The sequence below is a fragment of the Garra rufa genome, chromosome 4 (genome assembly GCF_049309525.1).
Source record: "Garra rufa chromosome 4, GarRuf1.0, whole genome shotgun sequence".
Taxonomy (NCBI): domain Eukaryota; kingdom Metazoa; phylum Chordata; class Actinopteri; order Cypriniformes; family Cyprinidae; genus Garra; species Garra rufa.
In genome coordinates, this window is record NC_133364.1 from 44,787,579 (window position 1) to 44,811,640 (window position 24,062).

General features: G+C 37.5%; 1 protein-coding gene across 1 annotated transcript in view; it reads right to left on the minus strand.

Annotated features, from left to right (window-relative positions):
* Positions 1–3,467: 3,467 nt before the first annotated feature.
* LOC141334073 (uncharacterized) overlaps positions 3,468–24,062 on the minus strand; it is a 105,552-nt gene continuing 84,957 nt past the window's right edge. Inside the window, exon 5 of the mRNA XM_073839224.1 lies at positions 3,468–4,286. Coding sequence (XP_073695325.1) covers positions 3,653–4,286 — 634 coding nt within the window. The 3' untranslated portion in view covers positions 3,468–3,652. The remainder of the gene's footprint in view (positions 4,287–24,062) is intronic.

A 24,062-nucleotide genomic window follows, 5' to 3' on the forward strand; every position in this document is an offset into this window, starting at 1 on the left:
TAATAATGTTAGAATGAAATATACACACATTTACAAAAAATGCAGACTATTACAGTTAAATGGGTTATATTTCAACAAAGTTACCACATTGCAAAATTTTAAAACAGTCAAAATGACTGCCTTGGTCGTTGTAGTGTTAGCTATACTGCCATCCAAAGGCAAAGGCAAAATTGCAGTAACTACAAAATCCAAACTAATACCAAGGCCAACCTCAGTAATTGATGTTATTGCACTCTAGCTTTGTTTTCTCTGCTTTAATGCCTTGGTAGCCGTAACACTCACACAGAACCCTACAGCCAACCAGCTAGCCTACCATGACACAATTCCATGGCAAAATGATGATCACATTCATTATTCATGGTTTATTGCAGAGGAAAGTACTTCTAAAATTCCTAGAGCATATATCCTGCTAGCCTGCACTGGCCCTTTACAAGACCACTTAGGGCTAGTCTAAGGGGCCCCCAGCAGTCTGCCAGCTCAGGGCCTCTAAGATTTTGTTAATTGGCAAGTCCCATAGTGCTGGCCCTGCACAGGCAGTCCTCACATAGCCCACACTATTAATCTACAACAGGGGTGAATGCCATAGCTCTGGATCCAACCCCTGTACCCAATGCCATCAGGTCCCAGATTTTGTCCGGTGCAGATATTGACCTTTTTTCCCTGCTATCTCCTATTTCTCCTTCACCCTCAGATCACAATATCAATTGTGGAGAATTTTCAGTATCCCTTAAAAACTCAGCTCACGTCCCATCCTGCATTCTGTCGTTCACTGAATTCACCATTGTTTTTAACTGATAATCGCTGAGTTTGCATTATCATACGGAGGCTCAAATTTCTATACTTGCCAAAAGCTCTTCTCAGCCAAATGTGCAGTCACATTGGACACTGAACTTCACAGCAGGGTGTTTTTAGGCTGCCCTAACATATATTGCAGAGCCTGCAGCTCTATTCCCCCCTGCCCTGAACCTTCCCAGCCCAAATCTACCAGCTATGTCCCACACCTCATGGATACCCCTGACAGCCCCACTCCCTCTCCTAGAAGCTTTTCTTAATTTCATCCTTCAAGCTCCCCAGGACCCTTCAGTCTTACCTAACAGCATGGAATGTTTTAAAACATTTCACTCTGCTTACAGATTCCCAGATTTTTCCTTGTTATTGATTACCACATTCATCTCTTACCTCAACATCATCAAAAACATCCTAATTGGCTCAATCAAAGAGTACCTAAGCGGGATCCAATTTTTTCCAGGAATCCAAAAAACCCATCCCACTGTCCCGGACACCCGCCAACCTATAACTCTAAAAATTTTAAACATTTGCATCTCCACTGTCTGTAAAGTCTACCAGTCCATCCACATCACCGTACCCTAGATGCCATGCTTACCCTGGCTTTAGGTTTCAAGATTTTCGGGAAGAGCTCACACGGATAATTAACACAGCCAATTCATCATCAGTAATCACACTCTGTCACGGTTCATGGGTTCACATTCTCAGGCCCCGTTTACACGAAGGGAAAACGCAGATATTTCCCTGCGGTTTGGCCTCTCGTTTACACGAAAACCCCGTTTTTATCACAGAAAACGATTATTTCTAAAAACTCCGGCCAAAGTGGATAAATTAGAAAACGCTGTTTTCGCGTTGTAGTATGGACTGTGAAAACGGAGGCTTTTGAAAACGATGACGCATATTTATAGTCATGTGACGCATATTGTACCAATAGATATCTATGTTTACAGCAGTAATTGTGCCTGTGCTATTCACACACTGCTGCTAAAGAGATTTACCTTGTACACTCCTCAAATTACAGTCCTAAAATGATGACGGAAAATTTACTCACAGTTGCTGTCCTGCAAAACATGACGACAACGGCTTTTCAGATAAAATATGAATGAGCGTGATATAGACGCGTCAGTGGAGGATGAGATATTTCCGTAAATTATCCCGCCAGAAGAATTGCGTGAAAACTTATTACGTCTGTATAGTTTTGGAGGCTTTACGCATGCGCAGTAAGGCGAATTTGATGTTTTCCTACGTTTCAGTGTGGATGAGAAACTTTTGGAAAACGCTTGGAAACGCTAGTGTGGACGGAGAGCGTTTTAAAATGAAAACTCCGTTTTCAAATGTATCCGGATTAATGTAAACGTAGCCTCAATCTTGTGATTTTTGTATTTTACACGTGTTGTGTGGGTGTGTGTGCGTGTGTGTTATTGTTTGAGCGCATCAGGTGATCGCTGACAAGCTAATCACCGTCAGCTGCAGATCATTTACCTGGCTATTTATTCAGACTGTGTTTGTCTCTCGTTGTCAGATCGTTGGTTTATGTCGTCGGTTCCCTGCTGTGTCTTTGTGTTCTTCTCCAGTTTTCATCCGCTGTGGATTCTCGCTCTGGGGTTTCCTGTCTGTCCCGGTTCTGCTCGTTCTGGAGTCTGGCTGCCCACCTGCACCCTGCGCTACCAGCGTCATCATCTACTTCTCTGGCTGCTCGTCATTTGAGAATTACCTTGTTGGATTTGTTATCAATAAACAACGCTTTATTTCATTCGCTCTTGAATCCTCTGCTGATTGCCGTGACACACTCCCTATCCAATCAGCACGATAAAGAATCCCTGTAAATAACCAAATCAGACCTACCTTCTTCCTTCCCCTTTTTTCAGCACCATTCCACCACCCCGTCTCCTCACTTTCAGCCCGGGGGTTGAAATTAGGCTCAGGAATTACTGCCGAGCTCAAAGCCCTCTCCCGGACAGCATGCCAGATACACCTAGTTTATGATCCGTAAGAATGAACTTGTGAATGAAAGACTAAACTAAATCACTATTGAAATTAAAACAGAACATTTGTTGATTTGTCTTTTGTTTCAACAATCTTATTAGTTTCTTTGAAATTCTTGCACTTAACTCACTCAAGGTGAGTTTAAGTAAACTGCAAAAAATATTGTTTAGTAATAGATGCAATGAATAAGTCCAATCCTTCAAAAATTAAGATGAAATTGGATCCCATTAAAATCCTGTAGAAATGATCATGCAGCATATTTATGCATTGTCCTATAAGACAATTCCTAATGGTTCCAAAAATGATTATTACAGCCTTCCACAAAGCTGCCAATGTTGGTGGTAGAAGTGAGCAAGTAACTGATGTGTGCACATTAAATCCATGCACACTGATGTTAAAATGCTAAGTGTCCTTTATTGTGCTTCAATCGAAAAACAGTGCACTTCCTGTGAGCTCTCCTTTCAATTCATGACATACAAATGTGAAGTTCTTAAATTGTGGACAGAGCAAACACATTATCCATAGTCCATATTATTCTTTGCACGTTTATGCATTAAGCTCAGTCCGACACAATATAGCTAGTTGAAAAGGTAAAGTATACCATGGACAAAACACAGTGCCCTAAAATGTGAATTAGAATTTCATTGTAGGAGCCCTGTATAGTATTCTTATTGGAATCCTTTAGGATTGTTTTGACGAGGGAACATTTAGCAGATTCTGAAAGGGGGATGTAAACTTTTGATCTCAACTGTAGTTGTGGTTGCAACAATGTGGTTGCCGAGAAACAAAGAGGTATAAGTTTGTGGAGTAATTTACAACAGCTTTGATTGTGGCTCAACCAATCAGAATCAAGGACATTTTGTTTGAAACTCTGTTCATGCTAAGGGGATCTGTTAGACTTCTTTCTATTGTGAATCTTCATATGCCTGCCAAGGCTTCCTTTTTGACTAAAACTGTTTCCACACTGTTTGCATGTGTAAGGCTTCTCTCCAGTGTGAACTCTCATGTGAATGTTAAGGTATACTTCACGAGTAAAACTCTTTCCACACTGTTGGCAGGTAAAAAGGCTCTCTGTAATGTGAACATTTTGGTGAACTTTAAGGTTTCCACTTTCACTGCAACTCTTTCCAGACTGAGGGGATCTGTGAGGCTTTTCTCTATTGTACATTTTCATGTGACTTTCAAGGTGTCCTCGCTGACTGAAACTCTTTCCACACTGTTTGCATGAGTAAGGCTTCTCTCCAGTGTGAACTCTCATGTGAATGTTAAGGCATTCTTTACGAGTGAAGCCCTTTCCACACTGTTTGCATGAGTAAGGCTTCTCTCCAGTATGAATTTGTATGTGTCTGTTAAGGCATTCTTTACGAGTGAAACTTTTTCCACACTGTTTGCATGTGTAAGGCTTCTCTCCAGTGTGAAATCTCATGTGTCTGTTAAGGTTTCCTTTTTCAGTGAAATTCTTTCCACACTGTTTGCATGAGTAAGGCTTCTCTCCAGTGTGAATTTGTATGTGTCTGTTAAGGTTTCCTTTTTCAGTGAAATTCTTTCCACACTGTTTGCATGTATAAGGCTTCTCTCCAGTGTCAATCCTCATGTGCATTTTAAGGTGTCCTTGTTCTTGACCTCTTTTTTGTTTTGAAGTCTTTTCTGACTGTAAGGAACAAAAAGATTTTTCTCCAGATACAAAATCATGAAGATTCTTAAACTGGTCTTTCTCTTCAGTTTCATTCAGTACTTCCCTCTCCTCTTTCAGCGCTGTTAGGTGAAGGTAAGGTGGAAAAACAGAGAGATAAAAGTTAACCCCAGTTTAATGGCACAAAACAAATAACATCAAAACATGTAGATATGTAATGCATGTATTCTAGATCCTATACCAGGTGTTCAAACCTGATCCTGGTCTGCCAGTACCTTACAGGGATTAAGTTATCTGTTATACAATTAATTGAATCTAGAAAATCTATACAGACTTATCTCAATTATTATTTACCATTTTTATGTCTCATGGGGGATAAAATTCAACAAATTTAGAGAGACTAGGAAAAAAGAAAGAGGACAAACTTCCCACTAAACCTAGCCTGGGTTTCCCCATCCTGCCTTGCGCAGCGCGATTTTATTCACGCTGCTAGTCAGTCTGGAAACCATGGACCTAATTTTCACCTAAGATAGGGAACCAATCACAGAACGGGGAGGGAGCAGCAAGACGATGACGTATTCTATGCGACTCACCGAAGCAGTTTGTTACTATGGATCCAGCATGGCAGCAGACGCGAAGTTATCTTTCGTGTCTACACCGGACGCGAGCGGCGTGACCCGACGCGACAAATGACATTAGAACCTATTATGCTGTCTACACTGAATGCGGCGCGACGCGGCCCGACAGTAATCTGCTGCCGCGTTCTATTTATGACGTGCTCACACAAAGTTTAAATGATTTGCAACGGTCGCCTTGTCGCGTCCAGTGTAGACAGACTTTAGTTGTTGCGGCGAGGCAACTGTCGCGTCCGGTGTAGACACAGTGTAGTTTAGAACGCAAGTTTATTTTGAAAAAAGAGCAACTTTTGGCGTTCGCTCTACATACGTCATCCGGTATAATTGAAACGATTGGCTATGAGCTACGCACAGGCGCATTTGATAGACATTCATATCGCCCAATAAACGGCTCTGGGCATTCGTAAACCACGCCTCAAATACGAGAAAATGAACATGTGGTTCCCAGACCACGAATCATGACGAAGTCATAACGTGGTCTGGCGATAGCCAGGCTACACTAAACCACCATCAGATGAAAAATTCATCACACAGTAATTCCTTCTGAGGTATTATTAAGGGGGCAATTATGTTAGCCAATCCTAAAAGTTGGCTGTTACACTTGACCTTTTAAATGGAAAACACCAAAACAAACTGTTAGAGGATGAGAAACAGTCAATAATATCTCAAAAATCTTATTTAAAAAATTTAATTCACTCAATTTTAAATGTTTCTGTCAAGAACATTAGTAATATTATAAGTACACCCCTGGAAACATAATATAAAAAACAACTAAAAACTTTCTTTAAAAATAAACAGGCAATATTTTTGCAACCAATTTAAAGTGAAAAAGTGACAGTGAAGTGACATGTGCCAACAGCCAAGTATGGTGAATTGTGCTCTGCATTTAATCCATCAAAGTGCACTAATGCTGTTAAAGGAGAACTCCGGTGTGATTTTGACCTAAAGTGTATTGAATCATGATACCGAGTGTGAACGTACCTTGCATATCTCATCTCAGTTTGTGTCCTGCAGTCCGAAATCTGGGGTCAGTTAGCCGATGCTAACAACCGGTTGTCAATGAGAGTCAATAGGGCATCGAAGTAGCCATGTAAATAAATCACTGTTTTACACCATTTAAGAGGCACAAAGTAGCTCCACACTTCATTGGTAGGCTTCCAAGGGCCCTGACATTTAAAACGAGACATTGAGAACTTTGAAAAAGCACCGGTAGTTTATTTACAAGAAGATTTATACAGACATCTTCCACCAGAAACAGACCGGTCGCCGCCATCTTGAATTTAGTCACGATAAGTCGAGTGTCGAGCACCAAGGAATTTATCAGGTTATCAACTTATCAGGTTGTAGTTTCCTTCGTGCTCGACACTCGACTTATCGATTCACCCTCATTGACAACCGGTTGTTAGCATCGGCTAACTGATCCCAGATTTCGGACTGCAGGACACAAACCGAGATGAGATATGCAAGGTACGTACACACTTGGTATCATGATTCAATACACTTTAGGTCAATATCACACCGGAGTTCTCCTTTAAACCAACCTGGTCCGAGGAACCATCAGGCTAAGTTCTGTAACACAGACCAATAAGAATGCACTGATTTTACTTACTACTGACTCTCTCATATACAATTATTTGACTTTAGTATCAGGCCAAATATAAAAGTATATAGATTTTTTTTCTCAAATAATAAATAAAATAAATAAAAACTTAGGCTGCAACCAACTGTATTTAATGTATTGTCACAAGTTTTAATTACATTTTAAGATATATATATCAGTCCCTCCAGAAAAACGCGGCGTTTTTTTGTGAATGTTGCGGGCAAAAATCCTTGATTATGCGGCACGTTTTCTTAAAAAATGCGATTGAATATGCGGGATATTTATGCAATTTTATGCGATGAAATAGCGGGAACTTGCAAAAACTTCGGGAACTTGCAAAAACTGCGGTTTGGTGAAAAAGAGAGAAAAAAGCGATTCCCCCAACACACTTATTGCCAGATGTAGCACCGTAAGGGGTGAATTTCGTTATTCTGGACTCAATTATAATTATAACATCGACTACTCCACCCTGAGAATCTCTCCCAGGGAAATAATGGTCAAAGACACCCAGGTCTGTTCCCACAAGAATAGAGCAGAGACGTGAATATAGAAAAAAAGATACAATCTTTTATTATTACTGGGATAAAAGCTAAACACACAGACACAATTTAGGACACAAGGGGTTATATATGGCTTCCAAATCAAAACAAAAAAATTAACAAATTAGACAAATCAAAAGTAACACATCAGATGGCAAGGAGAAATAACCAACCTACCCCAATTCCACTTCACTACGCACTTCAAACGTACACTAATGTACTCATTTCACCACAAAAACACGTGTATTCAGATGACACGTGTAAAAATCAGAAGAACCAAATCACTCAGTGAACAAGGGTACCCATTAACATGGACCTAGAGTGGTCAGCACTCCTTAGCCCGTCCAACAAAATTAACAAAATCAACATCAAATTGAATCAATAAATCAATAAACACACACACACACACACACACACACACACACACACAAAATAATACAATCAAATAGTCATAAGTCAAAATCAACTAAACACAAAAAAAAAAAAAAAAAATCAAATGACCATAAATCAAATCAAATCAATAAACACAAAAAAAAAAAAGAAAAATTGATCAACAAAAAAAGAAAAGCAACAAAATAACAGATGCAATCACATTACACCTGGTCCATCAACAATATACACACAACAAAATTTACTCCATAAGATCACGCAAACTCACAACCCTTAGTACCGATTTCTCATGCTCACACACTCGTACACATACACACTCGCACACGCTTCCAACAATAAACAAACAGACCACACTCAAACCACTCACATCAACTTATAATTTCATCCACACAACAATCTTTAATGGTACCATACGAACCCCACAAACACAGTCCTCCAGTTGAAACAGTGCGGGGATGGCCAAACGGCCACACGGATTAATATTCGGGTCTCACAATCTCTCGATGTCCAGTTCACTTGATGTGGACTGGTCAGGCTCGCGAAAATGAAGTGAGGCAAGACAGAACGTCGCGGCAACGCGCGACCACAATAGTATACTCGAAAGAACGAAGACAAAGACCCAAACGGAAATGGGATTATGAAATCATGCAAGCCCGCATATTTTGCGCGCGGAAATCTGCAATTTATGCGGCGAAAGTGCGGCGTATTTGAAAAAATGCGTCCCCCGCATAAATATGCGGACTTTGGCTGATTATGCATGGAATCATGCGATCGCATAATCGCGTTTTTCTGGAGGGACTGATATATAAAAACAATTTACCATGGTTGCTACTTGCACATTCAGTTGATCAGAAGTTTCTAGCCATGCAGCCTTTCTCTCTGGTTTTATGACAGTTGTACTTCCTATCTCTAGTCTTTAAAACACTAAATTAAAAAATAGAAAACAGCCTACATTTTAACTGGGAAGAGGAACATTTACTCATTTGAGCTAATAATTAGGACTGTATTAGTCAGCTTACAACTGATTTACATTTACTGCTATAATAAAAATACACTTTCATTATAGTTTATATACATGTCACATTGAATGTCCAACAACAAATATTTGAACAAAATGTATGTTTTCCTCAGAATTACTAAGCTACTATTATATTGTGTCAGTGCTTGTTTAATTGTGTAAACCTTGTCTACTCCTGACAACAAAATTGATGTGTGTATGACTTTTTAACATTTACATATTCTTATGAAGAATATACAGTTTAGAAAACACATCTCAAATGTATTAAATGGTACAAATATATTTGGCATGGTGGATCTATTTGATCTATAATTGAAATTAAGGGCAGCTTTAAGAATAAGCGTGCACATCAAATTATCTTAACTCACTGAACCTGGATCAAATTAGGGAGAGTTTATTAGTTTATTAGTCACTAATAACCTAACCTAAATGGTAATTTATGGCACAACTTTAACCCTGATCGATTTAATAGATTATTTCAGGTCAAGTTTTAGACTTTAATCCAAGGTTTTCGGAGTGTCTTTTTTTTTTAAACAGCCCTCAGAGCTAGACATTAAGACTTGATATGTGCTTGTCCTTTGGACAACTAAATCAATCATCCATTTGTCCAAGTAAAAAGTTTGGCTACATCCACACAAAGTCAGAGCTTTCCATATCAAATTTTTTTCCCCTCGTCTCAAGAAATATCTGCGTCCACATGAAACCAACACAAAACTGCGTCCACATAAAAACCAACACAAAACTATGTAGTATATTTGCCAGATTTTGGCAATGCCCATAAACCTTGCGTGCAGTATACACAGGGAGAACAGTTACTCTTACGCTGCCATGCTGAGGGGAGTGCATGTGGAAATAGCGAGCACTAAGTATCAATTTGGATATGAACTGCAAGTTAGGACGTAGTGACGGCTGTCAGAGCGTTATTCCCCATGGCCAACGGCCTTAACTGTTACCGACTTACCTGGATGGGTTAAAGGAGAACCCATGGTACAGCTCAAGCTTGAAACCAAGCGATTTCTTCGGGGAAACACCTAAATAGAAAGACTTAATAGAACAGGAACTGCCACCACTACCAGGTCTAGTTCCCTCAGTGAACTGACTCACAGATAGGGCAGCAGGCCTGTCCCCAGAAGAAACCATTCTAATAGGGGTCACCGTAAGGTAGGGTTGCACAGTATACCAGTACTACGGTAGTATCGCGATACTAAAGCTTAAAAATACCCGCGGTGCCATTGCATTTTTGAAACGGTAGTATCGTCCAAACGGTAGGACCGTAAGATATGTTGTATGCACGGCAGGAACACTGTTTAAAACGTTCATTTGAACATGCACGCCAGCACACCAAAATGTCTTTCTGCTGTGCTTTGTGTAGTACAGGCTGTGTCTACGCTTTATATGCTATTCAGCGTTTCCCGATGCTTCAGTTCAGTTTGAAATGAGAAGTTACACTCGCACGTCGTTTTTGACGCTGCAGTTTATCAGAAGATAGGGTCTGATTCAGACCGTCTGATGTTATTTAAAAAATAGCAGTTCAAGAATCACTTATTCAACACATTTAAAGTTGTGTTTTCATTCCTTTGCTCACTTTTAGAACAGGTGAAATAATTCGCTTCTGGAAGGATCGTTGATCACGAATGCAATTCCATTCATTAGCATACTAGCTGCTTTCCACTTGGTTCTTATTAAATATTATATATATTTTTATATTATGAATTAATGTTTTAATATATAAGCTGCTTACTTTCAAGATATGCGAGCAAAAATGCTCCTGACAGTTCAGCAAGACGTTTTTGTTTCCTTTCTGTGTTCGAATCCATATCCGCGTTGGTTTGGCCGAATCACTGATTCACTAAGCCATTCATAAAAACAGTCATTTGATTCACTCCTGAATGATTCGGGTTTAAGTTTCTCATCATATTACATTCTTTACCATAATATTTCTATATTCAGAGTTTAAAACATTATAAATAAAGTCTAAATGTATTAATACTACATCTAAATGTCGCTTCATGCAGCTTCTGCGCATTGCTAAGATGAGTTATGTTGACATGATTTCATGGAAAACAATAGCCAGTCATTCATTCACATTAATGAAGTATTCAGAGAAAAATGTTGTCTGTTTTCATTTACATCTTTTTATTTATGAAATGTTGATTCATTTTGTAGAACAGAATTTTAAATGAACAAAATACTGCGTGGTATTGCGATACTACTTGGTATCGTGATACTTCAGCTGGTATAGTATCGTAAGTCATTTCTATGGTATAGTGATAACCCTACCGTAAGGTGACGTGCCCTGGATAACGAATGGTCGGGAGACATCAGAGAGGATATCTGAGGGGAGTTGGGAGTTTGGCCCAAGGAGACTGGAGTTTTAAGACCAACTCAATGATGGGAACGAAGTAAAATGCATAACCCATACCGTATAGGATTTTAGAGAAAAACCCAGAACTTCGTGGGTGCTTACCACACGAGTGGATTTTAGAAAGTGCCCAGAGCCTAGTGTGGGATACTTCCCATAGATAAATGGATTTTAGAAAGAGTGTTTTCCCAGGGGGTTTCACTACTGAAGCTCTAGCGAGGGGAACTATGCTGTACCCTGATCAGGACGGACAGTCCGCAAACTGTAAGTCAACTGATGTAGAGAAGGAGCTAAAACTGACCATCCAAAATAGTGGAAATAGACAGAGGACAGACTCCTAACCCTGAGCTGCAGGGAGGAACATCCGTCCTTGAAGGGCTCTGCCACTTCGTCAGAAGAAAGTCCCTGACCCTTGTCCAGTTCCTTCAGCAGGTCAGCCAGAGAGATAGCTGGCTCTTCAATAGGGGGCATCCGCTCATAGCCATAGTCTCTCATTCCTTCAATATTTGCATAGTTAGCCAGTAGGAACTATGAATGCGAGCAGAATACAGCTTTTTCCATACCATCTCAATCTCTGAATGGAGATCGGGAAGAAATGAAAGACTCGCTGGAGCGGGGAGGTTATGATCCAAGAGATAGCATTCTTTCAGACAGCCCCGCAGGACCGCCTTTCTGGTACACTTCCACGGCAAGTTAAGCCTTAATGTGGCCCGATCTATAACCTCCAAAAGCTCCTCGTACTCAGGGCAGGAAGGTTGAGAAGACTCAGCCTCACCCTGTTGAACCCAGCAGAGCGCTCGCTCCAGGATCCGATGATGTTAATGAAACAATGTCATCGTCATCCAACAGCTCATCCTCATCTCTGGCTGATGAGCACGAAAGGGAAAGCCCCTTTTTTAAGGGTGTTGCTTTCAGATGTATCCACTCTGGGACCCGGTTTAGATAAATATCGGTTTCACTCTCCCAAAACGCCAGAACCTATTCAACATAAAATGTATGCGTATACAGCTAAACACATCTCTGTGTGGACAAGGCCTTAGTTCTATGTACGATTTGTTTTTATTTATTTGTTGAAATTATTTATTCACAAGCAATATTCTCAACAGTTTTATCAGCTCTATCAGGATTATTTTAAATAATTCTCATAGCATGTGATGTTTCAAGCATGCAGATGATCTTATGAAGAGCCTGCATGCTTGAAACACCCCACGCTATACAAACATTTTAATAAAATAAATGTAAGTAATAAACAAACATTTTAGAAAAAAATATATAACAGTAGTTCAAACAAATAAGTGTTAAGTTGTCCCCAGAAAATAATTTCCTATTCTATCTTTTAGGCCTGGTCCACACTAATATGTTTCCATTTGAAGGCTTCTGTTTTGGTCCCACCCACACTGAGATAGCATATATGTTAAAGGGGTCATCCAATGCCCATTTTCTACAAGTTAATATGATGCTTTAGGGTCCAAATGAAAAGTATGTAATATTCTTTGATTAAAAATTCTTTATGTTAGTGTAAAAAAACACTAATTTTACCTGGTAAAAAATGCCTCTGTTCTCAGCAAGCGATATCAGTACCTGGCCCTTTAAATGATATGAACCTCTGCTCACCCCGCCCTTCAGTTCTGTGGGGCGTGTCATTACATAGCACATGGGATGTTGCCTAGACAACAGTTGGGGTATAGTTGTATAGTTTGGGGGAAAATGGCACTTGGGGGGCTCTGAAGACACTGTACAACCCCATCCATTTAAAATTTAATTTAAAAACCGGAGTTTTATGGCCTAGATCTTCCAGCCGTTTCTGGCTCTTTCATTCTCTCGCCCTAATCAGGCAGGGACACCTTGTCAGTATGGCGGCGTGGGCATACTCGTTCCCAAAGCATCTCGACGCAGCTCGAAGTTACCTGGAAGGGAACGTCTCAGGTTACGTATGTAACCCTAGTTCCCTGAAGGGAACGAGACGCTGTGTCAAGAGGCCATACTTCCGGCATCCCTGCAGCGCTTGCTTTATTCGAAAGCTAGTTTTGTGTTCACCTTGCGTGCATTTAAGCTTCACGGTCGGTGGTGTCATCACGTACATGACGTCTCGCGATTCCATTGGACTGATTACACACGTGATTCAGAGCGAGGGCACGCTGAGGGCGTTCCCAAAGCGTCTCGACGCAGCATCTCGTTCCCTTCAGGGAACTAGGGTTACATACGTAACCTGAGGCTACATTTACATTAATCCGGATACATTTGAAAACGGAGTTTTCATTTTAAAACGCTCTCCGTCCACACTATCGTTTCCAAGCATTTTCCAAAAGTTTCTCATCCACACTGAAATGTAGGAAAACATCAAATTCGCCTTACTGCGCATGCATAAAGCCTCCAAAATTATACAGACGTAAAAGGTTTTCACGCAGTTCTTCTGACGGGATAATTTACGGAAATATCTCAACATCCAATGACGCGTCTATGTCGCGCTCATTCATATTTTATCTGAAAAGCCGTTGTCGTCATGTTTTGCAGGACAGCAAAAGTAAATTTTCTGTCATCATTTTAGGACTGTAATTTGAAGAGTGTACAAGGTAAATCTCTTTAGCAGCAGTGTGACAGTGAAAAGCACAGGCACAATTACTGGTGTAAACATATCTATTGGTACAATATGCGTCACATGACTAAATATGCGTCATCGTTTTCAAAAGCCTCCGTTTTCACAGTCCACACTACAAGGCGAAAACGGCATTTTCAAATTTATCCACTTTGGAGAGCGTTTTCAAAAAGCTCCGTTTTCCTTGACAAAAACGCTGTCTCAGTGTGGACGGAAGACCAAAAAGGAGAGAAAAAGATATGTTTTTTAAAGGAAAACGTATTAGTGTGGACATGGCCTGAGACATTTTGTGACATTTCAGTGTGGATGAGAAACTTTAGGAAAATGCTTGAAAACGCTAGTGTGGATGGAGAAAATTTTAAAACAAAAAGTCTGTTTTCAATTTTATTTGGATTCATTTAGGTGTAGCCTAAGTGATTTTCCTTGTTTTATTTGCTTACCAAATACTTTAAATGAACATGTAGACAGCATGCAGTAGCCAAATGTAATTACTCACGTTGCTTTGTACAAAATAAATTATTTTCTTAGTACCTTTGCATAATGAGCCAAAATGCAATAATTCAATGGTTTTAATATTAGAAGCAGATACTAGGTTTAATGTTACAATGTTTGGTTAAGACTCATTCCATATTATTGTTACAACTTAAATGCATGATGTCATAGTAACAAATGGCCAATGTGAAAGAAAGATCTTCTGAACTGCACTTGAAGGCAGAATTAGTATGTGATCTCGACACTTCTGTCAAATGTCAAAACATTTCTGTATATTCATTTCTATAATGAGTTTAGCTATGAGAATAAAAACCAACCTGTTTGTTCCTCAGTATCTTCATGTTTGACTCTAAATGTTTCTTCAATCCTCATGTCTTCATTCTCCTCTTTAATAAACACCATCTTTGTTTGTTCCTCAGTATCTTCATGTTTGAATGTTTCTTCAATCGTCACGTATTCACTCTCCTCTTTAATAAACGCCATCTTTATAATAGTGCGTCACGTGGATCTCAGTTGATTCTCCAGGAGTTTTTCTGTGTTTGAACACTTTGTCCTGTTTAAGATGACAATAATTAATAGAAAGAACAATCAATGCAAACTAAATCTGTGTGTGTCTCAATCAGCTCCTAGTTCAGTAGTCAGTGCACTAGTAAGACAGTCAGAGAGTTAATAGACTTCTATATAAAATGTATAAAATATATACAAATTACACAGAAGGTTCATATTTAAGTATGCGATTTTGATATATATTTGGTATTCGATTATTTATCATCTAATATATTACACATTAATGAAAACATTAGCGGTTGTGATTCCACTCGTTTGTGTTTGTTGTTGTCGTTTGTAGTCCGCGTGCCGCTGAATTGAATCACTGAATCATTTATCAAAAGATTTGATTCAAATGACCCAGATTCTCAGTTTCTCACTTCTTATCATCACACGATTGATTCATGATATAGGGAGCGAAACGGAACGCACTTCTGTTATTAAAGGTTTATGTTTAAGTAACATTAAAAAATGCATAGCTTTTAAAAATTTAATTGATGTAACAATGTGAATTGGTTTAAAAACTTTAAAACCACAAACCTTTCTTCAGGTGAATCACAACAGAGGAGGAGCGCGGCGCAGCTTTATGACGTCACATCACCAGAGCAAAATAAAAGTCCCTTTCGTGCACTGCTCTCTAGAATCACAAACACACATAATAGAAATGTTGTATATAGAATAGAATTTCGTACCCATATGATGATGCTTTTCTAAAGTTATTAACATCGTAAATCTATTAATAGTATTGTCTATTTTATGTACATTTATAACACTGTTTTTTGTTGATATACCTTGACATTAAATTAACATAAAGTCAATGCTGCTGTGTAACTGATACAAAGAGGGTGTGATGGCAAATTTGATCTATCACTCTTTTGACTATTGTTATCAATCTTTTGTTATTTTGTTTGTGTATTTATTTACAAATCTTCTGTAAGGATTGGATGGAAAGATAATATGGTCTGTATTTGATCTTTTTTTATTTCAATGGTAATGTTTTTTATGTAAGCAATTTTGTTTTAATACAGTTTTTGCAGTGTAAAGGAATATGGTTCATTGATTATTACCTTTTCAGTTTCCTTAATTGGCAAAAACCTCAGCTGTCACTCCATATCTTCCCTTATTAACAGTGAAAAGTTTAGGTAATAAATACAAGACGCACTAAACAGTTTATTAGAAACTCTAACTAGAAGTACATCTATCAGAAAATAAAAATGTTATGTTGTATTAGTGTTATGATTTTAGTGAAGTTAAATGTTTTGAAAACAAAATACCTTTAATACACCTGCAGGAAAATGAAGAACTTGGGCCCGTTTCAGAAAGGAGGTTAAGTGAAACCTCTGAGTATGTCAACCATGAAATAAGGAAAACTCTGGGTTTTCTGTTTCAGAATGGGAGGTTTAACAAACTTGAGAAAGCAGGGTAAGTCAAGCCTGTTTCTGAAAGAGAGGTAACTTATACTCAGAGTCAGTTACCTTGGTAACTTACTCTGTGAATCAAACCTGGTCAGGAGCAGGTTTTCTTCTGTAAACCCAGAGTTTCTTTCGGTCTCCTCCCCCTTTTTAAAGCATAAGTGATGTTTAAATACCTCGTTAATTTATTTATGCTTCAAAAATACTTTTCTTAGTGAGTGTTTTGGAATGTAAATTTAGAGCATTTTACATAAAACAAGAAAAATAATCTTAATGCAAATGGAAACAAGATTATTTTTCTTACCCAATTGGCAGATAATATGCAAAATAAGAAAAATACACTTATAAAGATTAACCCTAATACCGTATTGACTTTACAGCCCTTAATCCCGTGTTTGTGGACAAATGTGGGCACAGAGGTCTCAGGTGTGATCAAAAAATTTGTGTTCAATAAATGTTATATCAATATCTTCGATAAAATAAAATCTATCAATTTATGGTGTTTTTTTTTATTTTGGGGGTATTTTTGAATTTATTTACCTCTAAAAGTACCATATTTTTTATGTAAATAATGCTTATTTTTATGTTATATTTAATATTTAATTATCTTAATTAAAAAAAATCATTCCAGTAAGTTCAGAGAGTTAAAACCTAAAGATGAAGTGACTTTGGTGACATCTGGTGTCTTATGTTAGTATAAAATTAACAAAAAAACAATAATATCAATAACCACTAGATGGCTGCAGTACTGAATTGCTGCATATAGGTTGAACTCTATGAACCACTGTTATGATGAATTTGACCTCTTAATTTTTTTTACTTTATCACAACTTAAAATTGTAATTTTAATAAATATATATCTGTGTTAGGTGAGACTATACAAAGATGCCAAAATATGCTTAGATATATATGACCATGCTATAAGGAAAAGACAAAGTAGTAAATCATTATTTATTTATTTTAAACAAAGAACATCAAATTTCAATAACTCAAACTAATTGGTGCCAATTCCTGGGTCTTTATGTTTGTATGTGTGAGTGAGTTTTTATAAAAAAAAAAAAAAATTTTTTTTTAGCTCTGTTATGCTCATTGAATGCATTGTTTGTTTGTGTTTGTGTGTGTGTGTGTGTGTGTGTGTGTGTGTGTGTGTGTGTGTGTGTGTGTGTGTGTGTGTGTGTGTGTGTGTGTGTGTGTGTGTGTGTGTGTGTGTGTGAGTGTGAGTTGTTGCCATGTTGAGAAGGTTGTACAGGATCACCCCTTCATTTTTGTGTATGTAATATATGAGTTGTATTGGATCTACTGATTTTTATTTGACAAAAATAAAAAAAAAATTCTCTGAATTGCAGTTTTTCCCATTCATTCCTATGGGTGCCCATTTTTGTCCACGAATACGGGATTAAGGAGTTTTTTTTTTTCACCCACTTAACATTGTAGAATCGAGTCTTTTTTTTTTTGCGTGTTCAGATGGCAAACTTAGGAAAAGTCACCAAGTCTTGTACCACTCAGATCAAGGGAAGTATTTTTAAAAAATTAATTAAAATTATTTTGCCCACATTTGTCCAGCTTACGGTATGAGGGTTAAATAAACACCTTTTAAAAAAAATAAATTATTGAAATAAAGTGCAAAAACAGTAATTTTACAAAGATTTCCATTAAAGGTTTTACAGAAAGAAAAAAAAAACATTATTTTACAGATTTTTTCCTTATTTCAATCAGGATATATTATATATATAATTTTATGGTTTTTGTCTGGCAGCCGTAGCTTCCAATCGTTTAAGCGTTTTTTTTTTACAGTGTAAAACCCTTATTTGACAGATTTTACCTAGATTATTACAATGAAAGCACTAAATGTTCTACAGAGAAACACTGTTATTTTACAAATCATTACAATAAAAAAAAAACATTCAATAAAGTGTCAAAGCATGCTCAAGGTGAAAAATTAACAGTTTTATTTAAAAGACAAAATTCAAAGTCTGTACAAATGCCATATTAAATTTACATTTTACATTTAAGCTCTTTTTTTTTAAGAAATACAGCACAATTACATTTAGGCTCCATCCACACGAAGCCGGTGTGTGCCCTATCCGATCATTTTTTTTCCCTCGTTCTAAAAAAAAGTTCCGTACACACGAAACCACTGAAAACGGTGTAGTATAGATGCCAGACCAGTATGGGGTGCTGTAATTCTGCCATAGAGGTACACTATACACGGAGAAGAAGACTTTGAGCATGCGCATAACCATGCGCGCTGTATACGAACTAAGAAGAAGAAAACGAAGATGCGAACATTATCGCTTGTTGCTCATAACAGTTGCATAGAAGCAATATATTTTGTTGTAATAAAGCTAGCAGGCCTAGTAGCAACACGAACACAATCATGTAGTCCGCCATTATTGTTGTAGCTGTTACGTGTGACGCAGCCGACACGTGATGTGATGACATCATCGTTTCGCAAAATATACGTATTGGCTGTACACACGAAACCGCGAGGGTGTCGTTTTCAGATTTATCCACTTTGGGACCCGGTTTCAAAAAATAGCGGATTCAGTCTCCTAAAACGCCGGATCCGTGTGGATGAAACGCCAATACGATAAAAAATGTATACGTATTAGGGGTGCAACGGATCGCAGATGATCCGTGATCCGTACGGACTGGACCCCACGGTTCGGTACGCATGTGGTTCGCGGATTAACTTTTAAATTGAACCATCATAGAGTAAAAGTGTATAATTTGCATATGTTTTGTCTTGCCAATTTACCCATTCAAACTAAAGAGAACACGCTCGCTGTTTCTTTCTTTCTTTTTTTCCTTTTTTCCTTTTTTTACAGCTGCCGCACATACCTGAAGCGAGCACGCGCACAGAGAGAGAGAGAGAGAGAGAGAGACGCGCGATTCAGACTGCGTGATTCACAGATTGATTCCTCTTTAAAACTTCTCTTAACATACATACAAAGTTATGTTTAATACCCGTTTTGGTATTCTGATAAACACAGTCGGTTATGTCTTCAGTGAACCGAAACAGCTGGGAAAGATGCGTGCCGGTATTAGATACGTGCATTAGGGCTTAAAGAGACAGCGTCCTATAAATACCTGCAGTGAGAAGCACTTGTTATTTTACAATTAAATTCTGAACCTGAATACTAGTGTTATTGATTTTATTAGTAACTTTATGTTGTTTTCATCTACACTCGTCATTTTTGTAATTGACTTTATTAGTTCAGTAGTAGTTTTTGCTGTGGATTAGAAGCACTTAAAGTTAGCATTCAGTAATTATAAAAAAAACTAAACTTTTTTTTGTTTTGTTTGTTTTTTGCTGATCCGAAAAATGATCCAATCCGTGACTCCAAATCCGTGATATGATCCGAACCGTGAGTTTTGTGATCCGTTGCACCACTAATACGTATACAGCGAAACGCGTCTCCGTGTGGACAGGCCCTTAAAATACTGTGATGATGAAGAACACTGAACAGTTTAATCAAAATGTTTAATTAAATATATATTCCACTTAAGACAACTTCCAGAGAAAATATTTCCTGATAATTCACTCACCCCCATGTAATCCAAGATGTTCATGTCTTTCTTTCTTCAAGTCAAAAACAAATTAAAGTTTTTGAGGAAAACATTCCAGGATTTTTCTCCATATAGTGGACTTCAATGAGAGCCAAAAGGTTGAAGGTTCAAATTTCAGTTTTAATACAGCTTTCAAAGGGCTTTACAAGTTTCCAGTGACCCTTATTCCTGGGCTGGGATCATGTAGAGTCCTTTGAAGCTGCATTGAAACTGAAATTTGGCCTGTTGGCTTCCATCGAAATATGGAGAAAATTCCTGGAATTCCTCAAAAACCTTTTTGACAGAAAAAAGAAAGACATTTTTCTTAGAAATGCATCTTGATTTAAGAATCTTTAGATTTTTTTAAATTGGAAACAACAAGACAATAATACTAAGTAAGAAAAGCATTTTTTAGGTGCATTCATTTATTGCACATATTTTCATAATGCAGACACTGTCAAAGTGACAAACAAATGTTACACACACCACCACAGCCATCTTTTTTTTCCCTAAATGCACAAATGCAACTTTTAGTCTTTTTCATGTTGGATTTTAGTATTCTTCCAGTACTTCCATCTCCTCTTCATCTGAGCCTTCTTGCTGTTGGCTGAGTCGGCGTCAAATAATCATTTCATTACTCTAATTAAGAAATGCAACTGTTTGGATTAGAGAACATTTAATTATGTGAAAAGAGCATTAGACTATGTGGAAAAAGCTGCTGCATTTAGACACAGAATTATATTTTACTGTCAAATATTATTAAAGTAATGTAGCCTATACACCCATGGACCCTTTATGCTTAAAGCTTTACCTGGTTGAATTATGTTTTTATACCTCATGTTTAGCTGTTTCATTCTTATTTTATTTTATTTTATTTATTTATTTTTGCCTGTGGGATACCATGAATAGTTCAGTAACTTACCGTTGTGCCAGTTTTTATCTTTGATATTCTAATTATTAATAATTAAATTATTATATTCTTAATAATTATTAAGAATTAAAGTTAAGCAATTGGCTCGCAGAGGTCTTTTTGGCGGGAGCTGTTGCCATGGTGAATCATAATTTCGGAGCTCCATTGATCAGGGCATTTCATAGTCATGGTGCAAGCACTAAACTCAGAGTCAACCTACTCAGAGTGGATTGAACTAACTTAGTTCAGCTGTTCTGAAACCAAAAACTCAGAGTTTCCCATCTCAGGGTAAGTCAATTCAGAGTTCAAGTTTAAACTCAGAGTTGGCTGAACCTCCTTATTGAAACAGGCCCCAGGGAAATTTATCAGCAGCATGTCAGACTTAACGATCCAAACTTGACAGGGATTAAAGAGGACTCCTGTTTAAATAAGCTGCAGTAACCAATTGTTATTCTCAATCTAAGAACCTCTGACAATGCAGTAAAACAGACTGCATCACAAATGTGGTGCCTTTTGCAAGTGTTGCCCTTTTTAGTTGGCGATCTTGTTGACAAGAAAAGTCAACGCTGGCATCTATTCATTCTGCTGAGGGAAATATGCAACATTGTTTTTGCTCCTGTTGTTACTCACGGGCTTGCTGTATTTCTGAAAGAACTCATTGTAGAACACCACACTTTATTCAAGAAGCTCTATGATCGAAATCTGATTCCCAAACATCATTTCATGACCCATTATCCGAGGATGATGGTTATGTTCGGACCTCTTTCTCAGCTATGGTGTATGAGATATGAGGCGAAGCATAATCCATTAAAAAGACATGCACATGTGGTTGGAAACTTCAAAAATATCTCTAAGACGCTGAGTTACAAACAACATCAAGTTCAGCAAATGTATAACTTCAAGTTGGGTGACCCTTTTTCTGTGAAAATGAGTGTTACAAATGCATACCCTGTTACCATCAGCTCTTCGAAGCAAGCTGATGCTGTGCTGAACAATCTGAGATCAACCTCTGATGACTTAACTCTGAACAGCACCATTTATGTCACTCACGCTGTTAGACCACATTTACACACAGCCGGGTATTTAGAGAAACGATTATTTCCTCCCCTCCGTTTTCAATAATAACATTTTGCACACAACATTGTTTTACAATGTTGTGACAAACTAGTACAAACTAGTACGATAAGTTTATCTACCGGCAACTTCTCCGTTTTTTCTTGTTGTTTTTGTTGTTATGGAAACGATAGGTCCCGCTACTCGCTTGTCATTGGTCAGCTGTCAAAAAAGAGCTTGACGTAGGGCGTTTTTTTAAACTTAAAAAGACGCTCTGAGCTGCAAAAAAAGACGCCGGCGGTGGTGTTTAAAAAAAGCGCTAGGGCTTTTTTGAAAAGACGGTTTACTCCATAGGATTAGAATGTAAAACAGACGCTGGCAGTTTGAAAAAGGACGGCAAGTGTGAACACGGCCTTAGTGTGCATGGACATACTTACAGAACTGGCTCTGTGCTGCTCTTAAGTTTGACTATAAAGGAGAGTCTGTGTTTAGTGAAATTATTCACATTATCCCACAAGTTGGTAATACATCAATTCTGATGTTTCAATTCTAAAAATCAAATACTTTGATAACCATTTTTACGCATTTGTGGTAGACCAAACAAACTAATATGAAATGATCAGCCTGACCAGTGCAGCAGATGCAAGACCTTTAGACATAATGTTGAGTTTCCTTGAAACTCAACAAGAAAATACTAAGCCGATGGGTACAGTCATCTGTCTGTTAACAAACATTCGTTGAAATATCTGTGTGTTCAACAGAAGTAAACTTGTACATGTTTGGAACAACATGAGGGTGAGTAAATGATGTAATTTTCATATTTGGGTGAACTATCCCTTTCACGTTTTAATCAATAACATGATCTACTAATAAACTTTAAGAGCTATAGTCATCTGTCATGACTGTATGCATTTAACAATTAAAATGTCTCAAAGTAGGTTATTAGAATACATCACTGAGTTTGAGTTTGTTAGTAGATCATGTTATCGTTGTATGATTTAAAATGTTATCTTGTATGCTAAAGCATACAACTTCGAAATTATTTTAATCCTGATAGGAGACTCGTTTCTCTCAACTGTGTAGAGTGAAATTGTTGTTTTAGTTCATGGTTTACCATGTGTCCGTGTGTCAACAGTTTAGTACTGTACTGTTCAGAACATGTGTCAATTACTAAAACTGAAATTGTATATTCATGATTTATTGCCTAAAGACAGCTATGTTTCTGTTATGATGTTTTTAGCAATTGTAAAGTGTTTGTGTTCAACTTGACTAGCTGGTTTTAGAATGTAGGCTGAAATTTAAAGTTGATTAAATGTATTTGTTATTTACATTTAATTAAATGACTTATATTCTTGCATCTTGTCTGTTTTTCTTGAATGCTTTAGAATTACAAATTCTTGATATTATGTTTAATGTTTTAATATTACCACCTTAATTAGAAAATTCTGGACATTTTAATTGCATTTTATTAACAATTAATGTGTTAAAATGACTTTTTACACATATTTTGTGTTAAATTCAACACAACATGTATTGTCCCTGAGCCCACTCAGTACATGTGTTAAAATTCTACACAACATGTGTCATTTTTAACACATCTGTTTTTGCAGTGCACATATACACACACACAAAACTGTCATCTCTCTCGCTTTCACTCTCTCTCTCTGTCGATCGAAAATTTCCTGAAACAAATGTTATGATTCATTCAAAATAAATGTGATCTTACCGGACTATTTAATCTCTGTGTCTGATTTGAAGCAGGCAGAATGCTAGAGCTGCGTGTCATAACTGACGAAAACAACCGTCTTTTTTATCCATAAGCTTTTTCAAATTTTGCGCTGCAAATATCAAACCTAGTTTTAACTTGTCTATGACTTGACAAATAACCATGGAATAAGCTTTCTAATGCTTTACTTAGTGTTCAAAGAAAAGGGTTTTGTTGCCATTACTTTGGACAACTTTGTTTTCCCAAGGAATAAGAGTGTTGATGAACAGTTGCTGAGGACTTATTAAATGCAGTTTTACAGAATATTGTGTCTTTCTAGGTTTTTTTTAGTATTATTATTTTTTGCAAATTCATTTGTAATTTGGTGCACTATGATTTGAAAGGAGATTCTATGAAAAAAGGAGATTCGGCCCGCACATGGTCACATTCCTTCTCATCCGGCCCTCACCCTAAAATGAGTTTGACACCCCTGGCTTAGAGCAACGAGCCGTGCTACGCAGCAGTTTTATTCCACTTTATTAAAGTCACATTCCATTCTTGGATTACGGCTGAGGTATGTGTGCGGTAGAGTTATAGTTGTTACAGAAATATTGATGTGAATTGTCATGTGTCATGTGTATTTTTAGTGATTTAAGACATTGTGTTGTATTTACTTTAGCAAGTGTTTGATTTGTAATGTTTGTATTTATACTGATTTGGATTTGTTAAAAAGATTTGTATTCATGATTGCTTTTATTTGGCAGATCGTTCTTTGTGGAGCTCTATGCATACGGACTTCTGATGTCTAGGCCCTGCTGTTTTGTTTATGATTTGTTTTGATTTTTCAAGT